This window comes from Dermacentor andersoni, chromosome 7 (assembly GCF_023375885.2).
Source record: "Dermacentor andersoni chromosome 7, qqDerAnde1_hic_scaffold, whole genome shotgun sequence".
Taxonomy (NCBI): Eukaryota; Metazoa; Arthropoda; class Arachnida; order Ixodida; family Ixodidae; genus Dermacentor; species Dermacentor andersoni.
The window spans coordinates 20788268-20808526 of record NC_092820.1 but is presented as its reverse complement, the minus strand read 5'-3'; the positions used below and the strand labels follow the sequence as shown (position 1 = coordinate 20808526).

The 20259-nt window shown below is 43.5% G+C and overlaps 1 protein-coding gene across 5 annotated transcripts in view; it reads right to left on the bottom strand.

The window, feature by feature from the left end:
* LOC126535663 (glutaminyl-peptide cyclotransferase-like) overlaps positions 1-20259 on the bottom strand; it is a 107982-nt gene that overhangs the window by 46285 nt on the left and 41438 nt on the right. For all 5 annotated transcript variants that reach the window (XM_072289175.1, XM_050182472.3, XM_072289174.1 and 2 more), the window contains 2 exons: positions 9815-9925; positions 2561-2746 (listed from right to left, as the gene is read on the bottom strand). In XM_072289175.1, the coding sequence (XP_072145276.1) occupies positions 2561-2746; positions 9815-9925 (297 nt within the window). The remainder of the gene's footprint in view (positions 1-2560; positions 2747-9814; positions 9926-20259) is intronic.

The window sequence follows — 20259 nt, the reverse complement described above, 5'->3', positions numbered from 1 at the left end:
TGAAAACACACTTATTTTTAGCTTGCTTTCAATCTTATATGTCATCACTAAAGGTACTGGAAGAAAGGTGGTTAACCGAGGGGCCCAATATTTATTGATCATATCATGAGAAGCCAACAAACAAAGACACCAAGGAAAACATAAGGAAAATTGTACTTACTAACTGAATTAAAGAAATGATAAATTAATGGCAATGAAAGTGGATGAAAAAACAACTTTCTGCAGGTGGGGAATAATCCCACGTCTTTGTATTACGCGTGCACACGCGTAATGCGAAGACGAGGGATTGTTCCCCACCTGCAGCAAGTTTTTTCATCCACTTTCACTACCATTAATTTATTTCTTTAATTCAATAACCGTATTTACTCAATTCTAAAGCGCCCTCGATTGTAATTGCCATGATTTATTTTCCATGACCAAAAAGAAAAAGAGTACAATACCGCACACCTCATGCTTTCATATAGAAATACTATTTTCTCTCATTTGGAAAGAATGTATACATTCCCAATACACTAAAGTTGCGATGAATAAAAACACAAATGGCGTACCTTGCCACCAAGATGTTCACTGCGCCGATACGACTCGCGTGGGGCAGTAGATATCACTCGTCTTCGCTATCAGACAACTCCTTATCACTATCAACAGACCAAAGCATTTCATCCTCGGTGCCGTCCATGGCATTCGAAATCCCACACACTTTTTAAAGGCCTTGTTGACTATGGCAGATGGGATCGTGCACCATGCATCTTTCACCCATCCAGCAAAGTCCTGCAGCGAGGCAATCTTCATTTTATTGGCGGGCATGAATTCGTGGCAGCCACTGACAAGCCATTCGGTGTAGAGCACCCGAATTGCATCTTTCACTGGCTTGCTCAAGCAAACATCGAGCGGCTGGAGCTGCGATGTCATGCCGCCGGGTATCACGACAAGGTCGGTGTTGCATGCAGCCAGCTTGTTCTTGATGCGCTAGTCAAGGTGGAACCTGAACTCGTAGAGCACAAGCATCCCACACAGACCCAAACTGTCAGCGGGTCTCTTCCGGCAATCATTATCAATCCAGTCAGCGACCAAGTTCGTGGTCATCCAACCTTTTTCATTTGCATGCCCAATCACGCCACTCAGAAACACGATTCCTTTCGGGAGCGTCTTCCGTTTGAAGATACGGGGGCAGCTTGTGCCCATCCGCAGTGCAACATAGCACTGCGGTGACTAGTTTTTTTCGTGGCTGGAAGACAAAATGCACACTTGCTTTGCACCCTTCTTTTAAACGGTTATGGTGGCAGGCATGTCAAAGCAGAGCGGTGTCTAAAAGGCATTTCCAATCTGTCCGAAGTGGTGGCCGTTTCTATGGTGCAACTTCAAAACGTACTGCTGAAAACTCTGCAATTTCTCTTCATATTCTTCGGGCAATTTTTGCCGTATCCCTGTCCGCCTTTGAAGAGCAAAACCTTTTCCTTTCATAAAATTTGATAGCCAGCACCTGCTTGCTTTGAAGTCGCTCCACATTAGCCCTTTCTGTAGGGAACACACCTTCATGAAACTAGTTCCTCATAGTTCGGTGGTGTGAACGTACCCTGAAAGTTTCACCCGGATATCTTTAAAAATAAGAAAGTTCGGTCTCCAGGGTAGCCTCCCCTCTTAAAAGGAAATTGATCACGCGTGTAGAGACAGGTGGAAATCGGGCTGCATCATGGGCATTCGAAGTTCCCGAAACTTGCCTACGGGACTGGCGTAAGCAGGAGAGGCATTCTACTCTGGCAGCTGCTGCGTAGGCACGACTGCGCGGCCCCTATCTTGAAAGCGATCTGCGATGGAGACAGTCTATACATCTAGGTGCACCATGCTGTGTTATCGTTGCTTAGTTCACATTGAAGCAAGAGGCTGCACAAAGGTCAATTCGCTCTCTCCTGCTACGCGTGACACCATGCTTGTTAATTTAGTTACTAAATGAATGTTTAAAAGTTTATACGGCCGACAAAACTACTATCCTTACTTTTAGTGTAGCTGTCTAATAATTTGCTATCGCATTCGATGCTTCGCCTTTCAGGCGAAACTGGGACTTTATTTGTCGTAACTTTAGTGCATTGGGAGTAAAGCTTTGTTTTTCTAAAATAAAGAAAGTTTTATTTTCGTATGAAATATTGAGGTGGGTGGCACTGTAAAGAAGTTTTCTTTTTTTTAGTTCGTGGCAAATGGGTGCGCATTACAATCGACGGTGCATTAGAATCGTGTAAACACAGTACTTTCTTCTATATCATTGCTCCATGCCAAGACTGCAAGTTCATGAACATTAACCTTTCAGCATTTGTATATTTAAATGAATGCAAACATCTGGGTCACATGCTTCAATTCTTGCATATGCACAGCTGCTTGGTCTACATGTTTTGCACATGTGTAGCTTTTGAAAAATGTTTGGTTATAGTGTGTATATTTGCGACTCCGGCGACTTACAATATAAGCAGTCTACGCTGTACAACGTAAATAAGTCTTGGGCTGTGTTTCTGTACACGTAACAATATGACCAGTGGCAGCCAGGTCAAGGGTGAAATGCTGAACTGACCATGCGATCGATCTGGGTGGTGATGTCAGAGCGAGGCAAGCAACCCTCGAGGTTGTAACCCTGGGTACTGTTGCGATGCCACAAGGACGCCAAGTGGCGCGAGCCGTAGAGGGAGTCGCTCGAGCTCCAGCGCACAAATGCCTCCTCACCATCGAAGAAGATGAACTGCAGGGTCAGGCCATCACCCTGCACACAGTGAACAGGTCGTTATGAAGCAAAAATCTACCAGACTGTGTAGGCACAGCAGTATTGTCTATGCATCGTCTTTCGACTTGACTGACAGCTTGCACCAGCTATGTTGCGCATCCTGAATCTGTAAGCCCTGAACAAAGACAATTCCAGTACTGCTCTAGACTCGGCTGGTCCCGTGTCCAACTCTCTTCAACAACGCAACATAACACAGCATACAGAGAGGACTCACATGGTCACCCTCAACAGCAAGCATTGTAGTTGAGCAGTTCACTCTGTGTTGGTTCTATAGTCAAACTCACAGTTGCCAACAAGCCAGGGCAGTTGCTCTACAGTGGCCTGCATTGTAATAAATTCAAAAGAACATTTTCTGTCTACAGTTGCTTCGTGTTTGATCAAGTTTTGCAGAAAAGCTGCATTTCTTGGTTCATAGAATTCAATAGAACACACAGCATATGTGCTTGCCTAGTTCATAAAGCTTTTAAAAATTAAATTGCAGGATCTAACATCTCAAAACTGCACAGTGGGCTAGGAGTAAAGCCGCGGTGGAAGGCTCCAAATTTATTTTGACCACTTGGAGTTCTTTAACGCACACACAGTGACAAAATATTGCGGGGCACGAGATCTGAGAAAAAGCTGAATATCTCCGTAACATCACAATGAAGTCCGGTATTTGCATTTTGGGCCTCGACTAGAATATGCTACCAAAATTGTCGTATACAGTTTTAATGGCTACAGCTACAGGCTGCTCAGGAATTGAACGTTTTCAGAGATCCCGTGGTCCGTAAACTTTTGTCGCCGAGTGTGCATAGAAACCCAAGTACACGAAACAAGCATTTGTTGCATTTCAGCCTGCTCGAAATGCGGCCGCAGGGGTCGAGAACTGGGCCCACGCTCAACAGCAGAATGCCATAGCCACTGTGGTGGGTAAAAAAAAAAGGAAAAAAAAACAACACACCACTGCATGGCCACCTTGCCATCGAGGAGATATATAGACCATTTTCTATGTCTGTAGGCAACTAAAAGTCTGGACAAAGCAGGTAAACAACAATGCCAAGTGTTTTATTGAACAGTACAAATACAGTAAACCCCATCAAATTCAGAGGGTATCTGAAAAAGTTTGCACGAATTCTGTAGACACATCAGGTACAACTACAGCAAAACATTCATGCCACAATTTAAGTGAAGTGTCTCATATTAAGAGAGATATAGGCGATTACATGTTACCCTCCTCCCTAGCCATGCTCTTTTGCCTCAACTCATTCGCCGAGTAATTGAGGCTAAGCTAGTAAAGAACAACTTGCCTTTAAAACACAATTTTTTTAAATTCACATCGGTGGTTTTAGCAAAATGAGTTGGAAGGTACGTGGCTGCGCATTTTCTTCCAGCGTCAGTATGCCGTCATTAACGGGTTCACTACATCCATTGTTTTTCACGATGCTTTACACCAGGCATAATATTTTACCCTTTGAAGGTTTTTGCCGTACATGTACGGTGGCGGTTTTCTGTCCCGCAAGGTCTTTGTCGTAGGGGTACGGTTTCGGCCCTCCGTTTGAAATTTCGCACCGTAATGACGATGTGTGCTCACTGGGAGGTGCTGCCACCTCTTAGGACTTACAAGAAGCGTTTGAAATTTGTGCTACCTTCTTGAGGAGATAAACAGAACTGATTTCTAGCTTCAGCGCGCCGCGCAGACTGCGGCAACATCCCTTTTGCAGTTTCGGTTTCGCCACGTGATCGCAATGGAGGCATGCGGAACGTCAATTTTCTCGTTGTTGGCACTCTCTTGCAGGGGCGGTGGAAGTTGATTTCTATCTTGATTGGCGCTGCTCTTAGCTTGTTTATCACCGCCACTCACGAGGTATTCTCGCTCTCTGCGGCAACACGCTTAAGCGAGAGGGTGCCTCAGACCTCTGCCCAAGGCAGCCGCACGCAGAGATGTCATGTGTGCGCCAACACAACTTGTTGCTCCAAGAGAAGAACATACACGCATTTTAGGTGTGCAGACTGCGATAAGGCGCTGTGCAGAGACCCGTGTTTCAAGGAGTACCACACTCTGAAATACTATTGAAGAATTTGCAGTTCTGAGTGATGCCGACACCAAAATACTGTTCCTAATTTTATTTAACTATTTATTCCCGACTTTATATATCTTGTACATTCAAGATCTGCAATAAAATAATTTGACCACCTGGGAAAGTTTTTTTCGAAATAATTCGACCCTCAAAGGGTTAATTATCTGGACAGGAGCTATACAGTTACATTAAACGTGAAATAGTACTTGTTTTCGTGTCTGACATTCCAGCAGAGAAATCTCACACGGAGTCTACATTTAGTAAAACTTGACAGAACTTGCTGAAGTACTGCAAATTGTGCATCAATTCTGAAGCTGAATGCTTTTCGTGATTCGGAAGATGCAGGAAATGTGTTGCAACTAAATTGTCAATGGACAGAATTGATTGCTGCCTGAAACTTGCTGCTACACTTAAATAATAGAGGTGTCTTCAAGATTTCCAGTTATCAAATTTCTTGTGTTGTGCTGCCCTGGCCATCTGCTTTCTTGCAGCATCTTCAGCCTTTGACAATGTTGACTGGGTTGGATGAACTCGATCATTCAAACGTGCCACTGTTTGTGTGACTGTACAGGTGAACAATTAGGCATTAATGTGCAGCATGGGGGGGTGAACATATTCGTTCAATAGCCTGTTGTGGTGAGTTGGACTTCCTCGATTCATCACTGCCTATTGGCATGTTCTATCGGCAGCAATTCAGCTAGCTGGCATTGGTGTACGAAAGGTGCAATAAATGCCTTGCGATTGTCTGCACTACTGTGTAGTCATTCTTTTGTCCCAAGACCACAAATGAGACCCACAATGTACCTAGTGTCGTAGCGCAAGCTTTGTGTGTGACGTCTTGCGATATCTAACTATGTTCTGATATAGTGACGCCACACGGCCCTGTGACATCATAGCGTTTTCTGTATAAGAACAAGCCGTTTTTGGCAATAAAGTTAGTTGCCTTTCTGCTCCTGGACCGTTGTCGCTCTTCTGCGTTAGTTCATCTGGCGACGAGGATGGGATCACCGTGACCTGGTCTACTGGACACCATCAACGAAGATGCGGCGGCTCAACGAGGCCACGCTACTACCGGAGGCGTTGCTACCATAGGCCAGCAAGAGATCCGGAATTCAGACAAGTAACACATTTACTTCTCCTAACAAGCCATGTCCCGGCTCGGCAGACTAGACGAGTACGACCCTAAGGTTCAGAACTTTGAATCTTATGTCAAACGATTTGAGCATTACGTCAGGGCAAACGAGATAGCGGAAGTGAAGAAACTCTGTTTTCTTGACAGTAATTGGTGCAGAAGCATATGAAATTCTCAAAAACTTGGTTGTTCCATTCCTACCAGGAGATAAGACCTTCGCGGAAGTAAAGGAGCTCTTGCAAAGCCACTACAGCCCGAAGACATCTGTAATTGCAGAAAGGTGCAAATTCAACCGCCGAGTGCAACTTGACTACGAAAGTGTCGAAGGCTTCGTAGTAGAGTTGAAGCACCTAGCCCGCAAATGTAACTTCAGGCCATTTTTCCTGGACGCTCTACGCGACAGATTGGTAGCTGGGATCCGAAGTGAAGAAACGCAGAAGGCGTTCACGGCTGACGCACTCACGTTTGAAAGGGCATGCAAAATAGCTCTTGACAGCGAATTGGCCGCGAAACAAACAGCCGCAATAAAAGCAGGAAGCCGGGCGGAGAGCATAAACGCAGTGGAAATGAAAACTAACGAGCATCAGCGCAGCGACCGTGACCAAGCGAAGGATAAATGCTCGGAGCGAAACAAGACCAAGAAACAAAAATGTTACCACTGTGGCAAGACACACGCGCCAGAACATTGCTGGTATAAAAACTACTCATGCAAGCTATGTTCAAAAGTTGGACACCTTCAAAACATGTGTCAAATGAGCAAAAGTGAGCTGAAGGCACATGCAGTAATGGAATCGTCAGACGAAGACGAGCACAGTTGACACAACTGCACAGTTAACACATCTGTGAAGAACGGTTATGTGGTGACTGTAAACGTGGAGGGCCAGAAAGTGTCAATGCAGGTGGACACGGGGGCTGCAGTGACTGTTGTACCTGAAAGTGTGTACAAAGAGAAGTTTCCACATGTGCATTCTGAACCAACTCGGGTTGTTCTAAAGACGTACACAGGCGAGAAAATGGATGTCATAGGGCAATGCAATGTAACCGCGACCTATGAAGGGCAGAGTACAGTTTTACCAATCTACCTCTACCGTCTTGTCCCAAATCTGAGAGTTCGGAATGCTTTTCCGTGTTCGAAAGCACTCCGTTGAACTCTTCTGACGTAGCTAAGGCCACTGCACGGGATGGCAAACTGTGCGGAGTGGTCGAGTACACGCGATATGGTTGGCCTTCAGAAGTGCCTAACGAGCTCCAGCCATACTACGTTAGACGTCTAGAGCTATCACTCGAGCAAAGTTGTGTCACGTGGGGCACAACGGTGATCGTGCCCGAGGCATTGCAACCGGCTGTGTTGTCCTTGCTACATGAGGACCACCCAGGCACCTCAAGGATGAAAATGCTGACTAGAGGCTTCATTTGGTGGCCAGGTCTTGATAAAACAGTAGAAAATTACGTACGAACCTGTCGGGTCTGCCAAGCCGCGCAACCAGCTGTGCAGCCTGTACCACTACACCCTTGGCCTTATCCGTCCAAGGTTTGGCAAAGGCTGCATGTTGACTTTGCTATGAAAGGACAGTTTAACTTTCTAGTCTTAGTGGACACCTATTCTAAGTGGATTGAAGTATGGCTATTGACCTCAACCGTCACAAGACAAACGATTTCCAAACTTCGAAGTGTCTTCACGGCGTACGGATTTCCCGACGAAATTGTGAGTGATAATGGGCCGCAATTTGTATCAAAAGAGTTCGAAGACTTCTTGGCTAAGAATAACATAAAACGTACAAGAGCGCTGCCCTATCACCCAATTTCGAACGGGGCAGCCGAACGTCTAGTCCAAACAACGAAGCGCGCATTGCTGAAACAGCTGCTATCAGATGTCTCGCAAAACCAAGCATCGGTGCAAACCAGGTTAGACAGCTTTTTGATGAGCTATCGGAACACGCCACATAGTGTGACAGGCAGCACTCCTGCGCAGCTCTTCTTAAAGAGGCAACCTAAGACCAAGTTGTCATTACTCAAACCCGATCTTAAGCAAGATATGCTCAACAAACAGCTGAACAGCAAGCGGCAGAAAGATAAGCACCGGGGTACTGAACGTGGATTCTTAGTGAGTGACAAAGTGCTTGTTAAATGCGTTCGTGGTGAAAATGTGGCTTGGGAAGACGGCGTAGTTACTCAGATTGTAAGCCCAGTGACATATCTTGTGAATGTGGCGGGTGAAGTGCGCTTTGTGCATGCTGACCATTTGCATCACTCCTTTGCAAGACCTGTCTCAGCTGAACCATTGCAGCTACTTCCCGACACAAGGCGCCTGGCTGAGCCGCAACAACTGCCACATACAGATCCCGTAGTCACCCCTACAAGACTCCCGATGGCCGCCACAGAACCCGTTGAATCTGCATAACGGGACTCTATGCAGAGTCTAACTCCTCGGGCTTCAACCGACCCTCCAACTACGGCAACAACAACGACTTCACACAAGGACACATCTCCAGCAAAGCAGAGCACAGAAGTTCCAAGCAAGCCCGAAGTTATGCCTCGACGAAGCGGCTGTGCGCGAAGTCCACCGGATATGTTTAGACATGAGGACTTTAGGAAGTGAAGTGCGGACTTAATCTAAGTGGGAAGGAATGTCGTAGCGCAAGCTTTGTGTGTGACGTCTAGTGATGTCTAACTATGGTCTGATATAGTGACGCCACACGACGCTGTGACGTCATAGCGTTTTCTGTATAAGAACAAGCCGTTCTTGGCAATAAAGTTAGTTGTCTTTCTGCTCCTGGACCTTTGTCGCTCTTCTGCGTTAGTTAACCTAGCACTAATTTTGTTCACAGTTAATTACTTCTCAGTGTATGACCTACTTTTGCAAACCTCAGTTGGTATGTACAGGCACTCAATTGGACGTGCTCCAAGATATAGCCTTTACTCCTCTGTCTACAAGTCGCAAACACAGTTTCAGGATATATATGGAGGCACTTGTTAGGAAAAGATGGTAACATCAGTAAGTACCTATGCTAGTTATTATTACAGCAGCTAACTTATGGAAACCTCTTCAGTCTTTCCATATTGTGCACTATATTGGTGCAAAGTTTCAGTTAACTCTAATTCCTCCACAGCAACTGTTTGATCCTTGGGCAAGTTGTGGAGACTATATGGTCATATGCAAGGTATAGATGTGGTCATAAATGTGACAGATATGGTGCAAAATTTCCATCAACTACTGACACAGCAACACCTAATAGCAGTTACTCTGTAAGCTGCAGCAGCTGCATATACAAATGTGTTTAACTTCTTATTTTTTTCTGTAACTGAGCTAACGGCAGTAAACGGCAGCTAATGTGCCCGTGTAATGTGAGAACGTGGGTTCTTGGACTTAGCCATGGCCTCCAAGAAAGACGTGAAGACCACAACATTGAAGGTTTACAACGCCAGGCTAGCTGTGACCACTGGGCATTAAGAGCATGTGCACAAGAGTTTGTACCGTGCCACGGCCAGTTATTCCCTGAGCAGTCAATGCGAGGTGTCCCATAGTAACTAGGGTCAGCAGGTCTGTAAATTTCAACAAAATTGTCTGCAAATTGTTTGATGCACTTTCTTTTTTTCTTCAGATAACATAAAGCAAACGAGTGAAGAGTCATCACTATGTAAACAAGAACAAGGCATCATTAATTGATTTTGAGTTACCTGTGGTTTTGCCCTAATTTTATTTCACCTTCTTTGATATCCAACAAACTTCAATGGTGTCTTATACCTGCCTATGTTACACCACTATGCTAGTTAACAACACTCAACAACACAATTGCTGGCCCAATGGTGACAGAGCTTGCACCATAGAGTCTGCTTGCGGGAAAGTGTAAGCCTTACCCGCCTTTTCTGTTCTTTCAGTTTGTCATCGAGCACTGTGGCCAAGTAGATCAGCTGGGCACAGGGCACTGCAGAGTCAGTGGCACCCAGGAACACGCCGCCCTTGTGGACCTGGTCGCGACAGACAGCAGCTCTCAGAATGAGCACAACACTGGGGCACTCCCTCAGGACACACATGAATTGCAGGACCTCTTCACTGGCTAGTACACTCTCTACACACAGAGGGTGCTTGCACTGTGCCTAGCCATTTCTGGCCTCAAGACCCGCCGCACTGCCTCCACAGTGGTTCGATTCTAAGCTGCAGTGGAGAGAATGCCAAAAATTTTTTTGTATTTAGATCTACTTAGGTGCACGTTAAGGTGCAACAGATGGTCCAAATGAATCCAGAGCCCCATCCCCTACAGCGCACTGTGCAGTTTCATGATGCAATTTTTTAAAAATCTGTTAAATATGCTGTATGCATACACACTTGCGTAAGTTGCCTCCTGATCAGTGGACTGAACACAGTGGCATTCTCACATGGGCCTTTGTGCTAAAAGCTAATCAGCTCCACAGTCTTTTGTGTTCACAACGGAGAAGCATCAAAAAAAGATGTGCCACTCGCTAATGGCATTCTGCTAATCCTGCCTTACTGTAGCTACTGCACTACCATTGCTTCGCCCTTGCATCATAGCGCCACAAGCCCGGAATAGAATGTCAAACCGTCACCTAATTCAAACCAACGTTATGCCATAGCATAACAATAATGCAATTATTTTTTATCAAAGGTTCCCGGAAAAATTTGATGGCACCAAAAATTTATTACAAACTCATTTGTGCTAGTAACTTGTTTTCTGTACTCGGCTAGCTTCATTCACCGAAACTCACAGAGATTCAGTAACAAATTAAATATGAGTTTAATATACTTTAGAGAGTATGCCTACCAATGAGTGGTTTACTGGTGTTACATAAGAATGTTCCAGGCTAAGCGTTTCACCACAAGACACAACGTAAACGAGAGATGAATGCCAGTATGTCTTTCCGATAAACTATCGTAAATGCAGCCATCTAGCTCACTAATCTTTGCAATGCAGGCAATAGTCCAGGTGTTCGCCAGTCTGCTACTGTTCACCTCGGTGCGAATCTCTACCGGTGCATCATCAGACTCGTTGACTGCACCTCAATTTAGCCATCTATACCGCTGACCTTTGCTATGCAGACGATTGTTCGGTTGTTTGCCAGTGTGCTACTGTTGACCTCGGCGCGCATCCCTACTGGTGCGTCACTGCAGTGAGCACTGCCATGCTCCGAAGCGGCATCAGGATACTACCAGCTGCCACTCGTGGACTATTTACCTGGGATGACCGTGCCACCAGGGGAACAGTGGTTAACGGAATCAAAGGCAGCAACGACGGCCACATCGTCATCGATATTAACAGTATTAGCGGACATAAAAGTGCTCTCAGCACCAGCACCGCACCGTGGGCTCGGTGACTGCACCTCAAAGCAGTTATTTAACCTGTTAATCTTTGCAATGCAGGTTAGTAAACCCTATACCCTGTTTGCCAAAAAATCAAGCAATGATGTTTTGGTGCAGCTCTTCAGCCCACGGTGCTGTGTTGCCATTGCCACTGAGTGTGCTTGTGTTATTAATTCTTTGCTCATGTTAATGGGAGAGAGTGAAACTAACCTCGGTCCTAACGGAAATGATGCTGTGCTGGCAGAGCTTCAGAAAACAGCTGTAGGCCAAGACAAGTTAATTATCCAAGTACAGAGCCTCAAATACCAGTCAATTACTACTGATAAAACAATAACCGACTTCTTGTTGCAATTCACCGAGGTATACCATGTTCTGTTGTACATGTCACATCCAACAATGAATCATTGTGGCTCATCTGTCAAGCCTCACCGTAACGGTGCTCCTTGGCGTTTGCTATAGACCACCACAGACTAATCCAGACTACTGTCGACATCTGAAGAATTGCCTAAAACAGCTTGTTGCTACTGACCCAAATGCACACATTGTCCTTTTCAGTGACTTTAAGCAAAAATTGATTGGCAGAATCTAGGTACATTCTTATTAACATGTCATGTAGAGGCCAAGAACTTCATTGATGTATGTTTAAACTTAAACCTCAGTCAGTTGGTCTCAGAACCAATGCACATTATGTAAGAGACTGGGAACATCCTTGACCTAATACAGTATAACCTCGTTTTCCTGGCGCCAACGTTTGCAATCGAGAACACAAAAAAAAATGGCCCAACAGAGTTATTTATACGTTCCCGGAAAACACAATTTTTCGGCACCAATGTTCAGTATGTCGCCAAACTGCAATCGTATGATATGTTTTCCAACCGCTAGATCTCATGTAAACAAGAAAATGCATGAGGCACACACGATCGAGAACAGTATATAGCTGCACACCGCAGCAGTTTCACCGCAATACAGGAAAAAGAAAATAATGCTAAGGTGAAGTTGATTTTTGATAAGCTAAGCATGGACGGCAAGCGCTTCAAACTTACTAAAAAGAAATGAATTCACAAGATGAGCAGTAGGCCCTTCATAATTCTGAACATGAATTGCCACAGTGTCATGAATAAGACTGCCCAGCTTGAGAGCATGCTTTTTACACTAGACCCTGACGTAGCCGTACTAACCGAAACCTGATTAAGCAATGATATACATGACAGTGAATACATACCAAATAATTTTAAAGCGTTACGTAGGGACCGGGACAGAAGAAGGGGAGGTATTGCTGTACTGTACAAATCTTCCATTATGCTGCAGACAATGCCTCATGTTCCGAATGTAGAAAGCATATTTTGTAGATTATACGTGAATAATTTCAGATATATCCTTGGAACTGTGTACAGAGCTCCTAACTCTTCTGTTGATAACTTGGAGCGCTTATCAACTTATATGCATTCATATGAAACGTGAGATGATAAATTAATACTAACCGGAGACTTCAACTTGCCAAATATCAACTGGGATGCTTTTTCTTCGTATTCAGTTGAGAGTGCGGAAAGTGTTGTGACCAATCTAGCTTTTAACTTGGATTTACTATAAATTGTTAAGGATTTCACAAGAATCAGAAATGATTCAGCATCCATTCTTGATTTGTTTTTTGTGAGTGGCGCCATAAAAGACAGCATTTCATGTACAGTAACATCGGGTATTTCTGATCATAAGGCAGTTGTCCGGACGCTAAAAAGGACTTCAATCAATCGAAGCAATAAGGTTCAAACATTTCCAAATTTTTTGAGAGCTCATGGTGACTGTATAATAGATGTGCTAGCTTTTAATTACGATCGCTTTTAAGGCCTTGATTGTAGTGCAAACAACCTCTGGCTTTTTTTCAAGTGCCTCATTACTCATTACGTGGAACGTTTTGTTCCTAAAATATTGAACCAGTCCAAGCACCATAATCCATGGATTTCGCGGGAGACGTTATAAATGAGGCGGAAACTTAAGTGATTAAAAAGAAAACGCGCCAAAGTGAAGGACGGTGAACTAAAAACCGCTATTGATAACTTAACTGAAACACTTAAAGGAAAAATACTCGAAGAGCGCTATCACAGCACATTACTACACGACTTTATCAGATCATCTCCTGAAAAATTCTGGAGGATTGTGACACCGGCCTCTTTGACACCTTTCTTATAAATGGCGAATGTGTGTGGGATGAGAAAAAGCGTGCTCTGACATTAATAACCATTTTAAGAGTGTATTCACAAGTGATGACGGCTGTTTACCATGCTTTCTGCTGAACTGCCTTCCCTTTCTGACATTGTTATTACGGAACACGACATTCTAAATTTATTGTTAAATCTTGACATTAAAAAACCTCCAGGGCCAGGTGATATTCCAAACTGTTTTCTAAAGCATTATGCTGAATGGTCTGCAAAATACCTGTACATTCTATTCACGAGGTCAATCAACAAGCTAAAGCCTTTGCATAAATCTGGGGATAAATCTTCGATCGAAAATTACAGACCAATTTCATTAACAACATCTTGTAAGCTCTTAGAACATATAATTATTAAACACATAACTGTTTTTTTAGATGAACTTGACGTTTTAACAAACATGCAGCATGGTTTTAGAAGTGGCCTTTCAACGACTGCTCAACTAGTTGAAATCATACATACCGTATTTGTTCGAATCTAGGCCGATAGTTTTTTTCAAATAATCATATTCCAAACTCTAGGGTCAGCTTAGATTCGAGGATTTTAAAAAACGCGCCAGTTTTTCATTGAAACTGCTAAACGTGGTTCATAGCTAGTGCCATCTAGAAAAGTCAGTATCGCAGTCGCTACTAGCCGTGCCAGTAACAAACCGCACACAAGCGAGGTCATCATTCTGACCTCTGTTGTGTCGGCCGTATTGGTGTGAGGCGTGGTGTTATCGCGATGGCACCAAGCAGGGATGCCAATACAGTGCCACTTTCAAGCAAAAAGTTGTGATATCCGCAGAGGTATCGTCGAACCTCCAAGCCGGGCGGGACTTTGGCGTCGATGAGAACAACGTCCGTCGTTGGAGGGGACAACGACAGCAGCTTTTTGTGTGTGTCGCGACGAGGATGGCATTTAGCGGACCAAAGGAAGGCCGTCACCACGAAGTGGAGACAGTTTTGGCTGACTTTGTTCGGAGGCAGAGAGCAGCTGCCCTACCAGTGACAACAGAAGTGTTCCAAGCGAAAGCTAGGGAACTTTCGAGGGAGCGAGGCCTAACGTCACAGGATTTCAAAGCCAGCCGGGGCTGGCTTCAGAAATCCATGAAGTGCTTCGGCTTCAGCCTCCGACGTCGCACTTCAATCACCCAGAAGCTGCCAAGCAATTTCGAAGAAAAGCTGATAGCTTTTCAGCGCTACGTGCTGCGAAAGAGAGAAGCGGCAGGCTACAACCTCGGGCAAATCGGCAACGCCGACCAGACGGCTGTGTATTTTGATATGCCAATGGCATTACACCATGAATGAAAAGGGTGCCAAGGAGGTGAAGGTGCGCTCTTCGGGCTACGAGAAGCAGTGCGCAACTGTGATGCTGTGCTGCACAGCTGGTGGACATAAACTATCTCCTTATATGATATTTAAAAGGAAGACACTGCCTGCTCGAGAAACTTTCCCAAGAAATGTCATTGTGCGGGCAAATGAGAACGGGTGGACGACGGGTGCGATGGTGGAAGAGTGGGTTAAGATTTTGTGGCGATGGTGTGCAGAAGCCCTTTTGACAAAGAACTCGCTCCTTGTCGTCAACTCTTACCGTGGGCACTTGATCGACAACATGAAGGCTGCGCTCGCCCAAGCGAACACGGACCTCGCTGTCATACCTTGCGGCAGGACGGGCCAGTTGCAGCCACTTGATGTCTGCATCAACAAGCCTTTCAAGGATCGTCTGTGGAAATATTACACGGACTGGTTGACTGACGAAGACCACATGCTAACGGCAACGGGCCGCATCAAACGTGCATCACTATCGCAGCTGGTGGGCTGGGTAGCTGCAGCATGGGACAACATCCCAGGTACTTTGATCGTGCGCACCTTTAACAAGTGCAGCATATCTAATGCGCTTGACGGTACCAAAGATAGTGCACTGTTTGAAGGTGACAGTGACAAGGAACACAGCGACGAGTCTAGCAGCCACGACGGCGATGAATGAGCTCTGCTCGTTCAGATTCAATAAATGCTGTTTGCATTTTGTGAACACTGTCCTCACTTTTTTTGTTTGGCCTACATTCGAGGTAATATATATATATTTTTTGTTGGCTTTGGACTTCAGGGGGTCGACTTAAAATCGGGGTCGTCCTAGATTCGAGTAAATACGGTAACTTTGCTAGCCCTATAAACAAAGGGAAACAAACATACACAATATTCATGGATTTCAGCACGGCATTTGATAAGGTGTCTCATGTTAAATTGCTTCATAACTAGGAGCTGTGTTTATAAATGAAGAAATATGCGCATGGATTAAAGCCTAACTTACACACTGCCATAAGTTTGCTACTGTAAATAAAACAACCTCTGAAATAGCTGCCGTCAATTCTGGCGTCCCACAGGGATCCGTTCTTGGCCCCCTTTCTTTTTGTTACGTATAAATGATATTGTCACTAACCTCTCTGTTAAAATCAGGCTTTATGCTGATGACTGCATGCTGTACGATGAAATAACAACTGAAGAAGACCAACTCAGGTTAAACAGGGACTTTAATAAGATAGTTTAATGACGTAGACAATGGTAAATGTGCATTAATATTGAAAAGACGGTGTATATGCGGATAACATTAAAGAGAGAAGCCACTACTGTATCACTATGGTGCAGAAAATGCTCTTTTGTCAGACGCAGTCCAATTACCTGGGCTTGTACATAACAAAGGATCTTTTCTGGCCAAAGCACCTTGACACAGTAATAGCAAACTGCCGCCGCAAGTTGCTTTTCCTAAGACACGTATCAAAATGCTCGACATCATCATCATCATCATCATCATCATCATCATCAGCCTGGTTACGCCCACTGCAGGGCAAAGGCCTCTCCCATACTTCTCCAACAACCCCGGTCATGTACTAATTGTGGCCATGTCGTCCCTGCAAACTTCTTAATCTCATCCGCCCACCTAACTTTCTGTGGCCCCCTGCTACGCTTCCCTTCCCCCCTTGGAATCCAGCCTGTAACCCATAATGACCATCGGTTATCTTCCCTCCTCATTACATGTCCTGCCCATGCCCATTTCTTTTTCTTGATTTCAACTAAGATGTCATTAACTCGCATTTGTTCCCTCACCCAATCTGCTTTCACCTTATCCCTTAATGTTACACCCATCATTCTTCTTTCCATAGCTCGTTGCGTCGTCCTTAATTTTTAAGTAGAACCCTTTTCGTAAGCCTCCAGGTTTCTGCCCCGTAGGTGGTACTGGTGAGACACAGCTATTATACACTTTTCTCTTGAGGGATAATGGCAACCTGCTGTTCATGATCTGAGAATGCCTGCCAAACACACCCCAGCCCATTCTTATTCTTCTGATTATTTCTGTCTCATGATCCGGATCCGCCGTCACTACCTGCCCTAAGTAGATGTATTCCCTTACCACTTCCAGTGCCTGCTACCTATTGTAAATTGCTGTTCTCTTCCGAGACTGTTAAACATCACTTTAGTTTTCTGCAGATTAATTTTTAGACCCACTCTTCTGCTTTGCCTCTCCAGATCAGTGAGCATTCATTGCATTGGTTCCCTGAGTTACTAAGCAAGGCAATATCACCAGCGAATTGCAAGTTACTAAGGTATTCTCCATTAACCTTTATCCCAAATTCTTCCCAATCCAGGTCTCTAACACCTCCTTCAAACACGCTGTGAATAGCATTGGAGAGATCGTATCTCCCTGCCTGACGCCTTTCTTTATTGGGATTTTGTTGCTTTCTTTATGGAGGACTACAGTGGCTGTGGAGCCGCTATATATATCTTTCAGTATTTTCAGTATTTGTCATAGCACATTTCAGTGTGTCCAACGAATGGGTATAAAATGTGCTGTCGGAGTTTGAAATGGCTAATGACAATTACCTTCTTCCAAAGGATGTAAACGCAGTTGCAACGAACCAGCACAAAAATTCACTAAAATGCCTTCATTTAAACGTTCGCTCACTTTACAGCAAGGAAGCAGAACTGGATTGTTTTATCTCTAGTTTTTCTTTTTTGTTCGACGTTGTCATGTTAACCGAAACTTGGTGTAAAGACGACCAGGATAACTTTCAGTTTTCATGTTATCAATCCTTCTGCTTAAATCGGATAAATCGTCGTGGTAGTGGAGTCATGCTATTGATGAAGCCGAATGTAAAGTGTGAACTGCTTCCTTCCTTTTCTGTGCTATGTGATGACTTTGAAATATTGTCAGTTCGTGTAAATAAGCATGTGTTTTCTGTTTGTTACCGGCCCCCACATGGAAATGTGTCAAGTTTTTTTTCATTTTACGGGCAGTTTCTCGATTTTGTTTCTGCAAATGGTTACTCTGTCACGTCAGCCGGAGACTTTAATATAGATATGTTAGCAAACACTAACGAACAAAGAAACATGAAAATGCTTCTTACATCAAATGATTGCGATAATGCAATCACACTACCGACCCGAATTACGAAAGACAATAAAACACTGCTAGACCTTTTTGTGACAAATTTTGATAATACAGACATCACAGCAGGAGCTATATCATGTGGTCTTAGCGACCATCTTCCGATATTTGTTATGGTAAAGAAGCAGAATTTAGAAGGATGCAAAAGCCGGCCGCCCATTTTTTTTCAGTCTATTACTCTGTCAAATTTAGACAGCTTCAGGACTGAACTACTTAAGTCAGATTTTACATGGGTAATGAAGATAAAAAATGCCGACGAAGGGTATGAAAAATTTATCAACCAGTTCCTGCAGGTTTACAAGCGACATTTTCCAATAAAAACTTTTAAGCTAGGTAAAAAAATCCGCAAACCTTGGATAACTCCAGAACTGCGCCGGAAAATCAACGAAAAAAATATGCTTTATCATCAGTTTATCAAAACAAAAGATCCTGATACCTTAAAGCAATTTAAGGCGTGCCGAAATAAATTAAACAAGGAGGTTAAAAAAAGCAGATCTAGTTACATTTACTCTGAATTCCACAGTTGCTTAAAGAAAAGTGACCTCGTATGGAAAAAGTTGAACACTGTTTTTAAACGCACGAAACTTTCACCTAGAATCGAGAAGTTGTCAATAAATGACTGTGAAGTGTCTGGCTGCGCCCTTGCAGATTCCTTTAATGAGTACTTACTTCATTATTCTGATCAAGGTATACTTGTAGATTTTCACAATTTTATGCCTGTTAGAAATAATTCATCTGCTTTTCTAAGCCCTGTAACAGAGGATCAAGTTACGTCAGTTTTTTCTTCTTTAAATAATAGTTCAAGTTGCAACGCTGAAGGAATTCAGACACGTCCGGTGAAATATGTGTTGGATGTCTTATGTCCATATTTAACCCATATTTTTAACCTTTGCCTAACAAGTGCATGCTTTCCAAAGCGAATGCAAATCGCTAAAGTAACTATGCTTTTCAAAAAGGGTGATCCTAATGATATGAATAATTACCGACCCATCTCTGTCTTACCCATATTTTCCAAAGGCTTGGAGAAGCTTATCCATTATCAGCTTTGCTCGTTCTTTGATTTACACAATCTTATTTCAGATGCTCAATATGGCTTTAGGAAGAACAAATCGACCGAATTAGCTTTGCTGGAACAGAAGGAATTTATTTTGTCCGAATTTGGAAATAAGAACTTTGTACTAGGTATTTATGTCGACTTTTCTAAAGCATTTGATTGTATTCATCACTTAACTTTGCTGAAGAAACTGGAAATTTATGGAATCCGAGGTCATTTTCTTGAACTTATTAAATCATATCTCAGTTTTCGACAGCAGTTCGTTCAAATCGAAACGTATAGTTCTGATTTAAAATCCATAGTTAAAGGTGTTCCTCAGGGCAGCATTCTTGGTCCGCTTCTCTTTAACATTTACATCAATGATCTCACTAACCTCTCTACTAAACCTAAATATGTTTTGTATGCCGACGACGCTAGTATGTTTCTATCTGCTCCAGACTGTCATATTTTACACAATGACGCGAATTCTCTCCTTACAAAGCTTAAAACGTGGTCAGTAGTAAACCATCTAAACATAAACGTTAATAAGACGAAAGCTGTAATATTTAGACCTAAATCGAGGCAGCTAAATTCTCATGTAAGCTTAAGTTATGGTGGCGCACCAATAGAAATCACAAATAATATTAAAATTCTGGGTGTTACATTTTCCCAGAACATGCTATGGGATAGTCACATTGATGCTGTTCTCACTAAGTTAGCTCGAGCTGTCGGCATTATTTCCCATTACAGATCATATCTCCCGTATCAAGTAAAGATCCTGCTTTATAATTCCCTATTTTACTCTCATCTTAATTATTGTTTCTTGGTCTGGGGCACAACCACGTATACAAATTTGCAAAGGATCTTTATACTTCAAAAAAAGCTTATCAGAATACTTTTTAATCTACCATACAACAGTCACTCGCAAGGTCTTTTCTCCAAAGCATGCATAATACCAGTATTCAATCTTTACAATTATAAGCTGGCACTTGCATTCCAGCGCGAACTAAAAAATCATCTTAAATATCTGCATGAATTGTCATTACTGAAAAAGAGCACTGTGTTTTACACTACCCGTCATAAAGAGGAATGGATTGTACCAACTCCTCGAACCAATTACACAATGGAAAAATTATCCTTCACACTTCCAACTCTATTAAACAACTGCAAAAAATCCGGGACTGACCTACTTGAAATATCTAAACGTGAATTACGACAGATTCACTGCACACATTCCTAGTAACTTCACCTGTATTCCTATAATGTGTATACTTAATCCTGTGTTTATTGTACAGCTTTATACCCTCTGCACTTATTG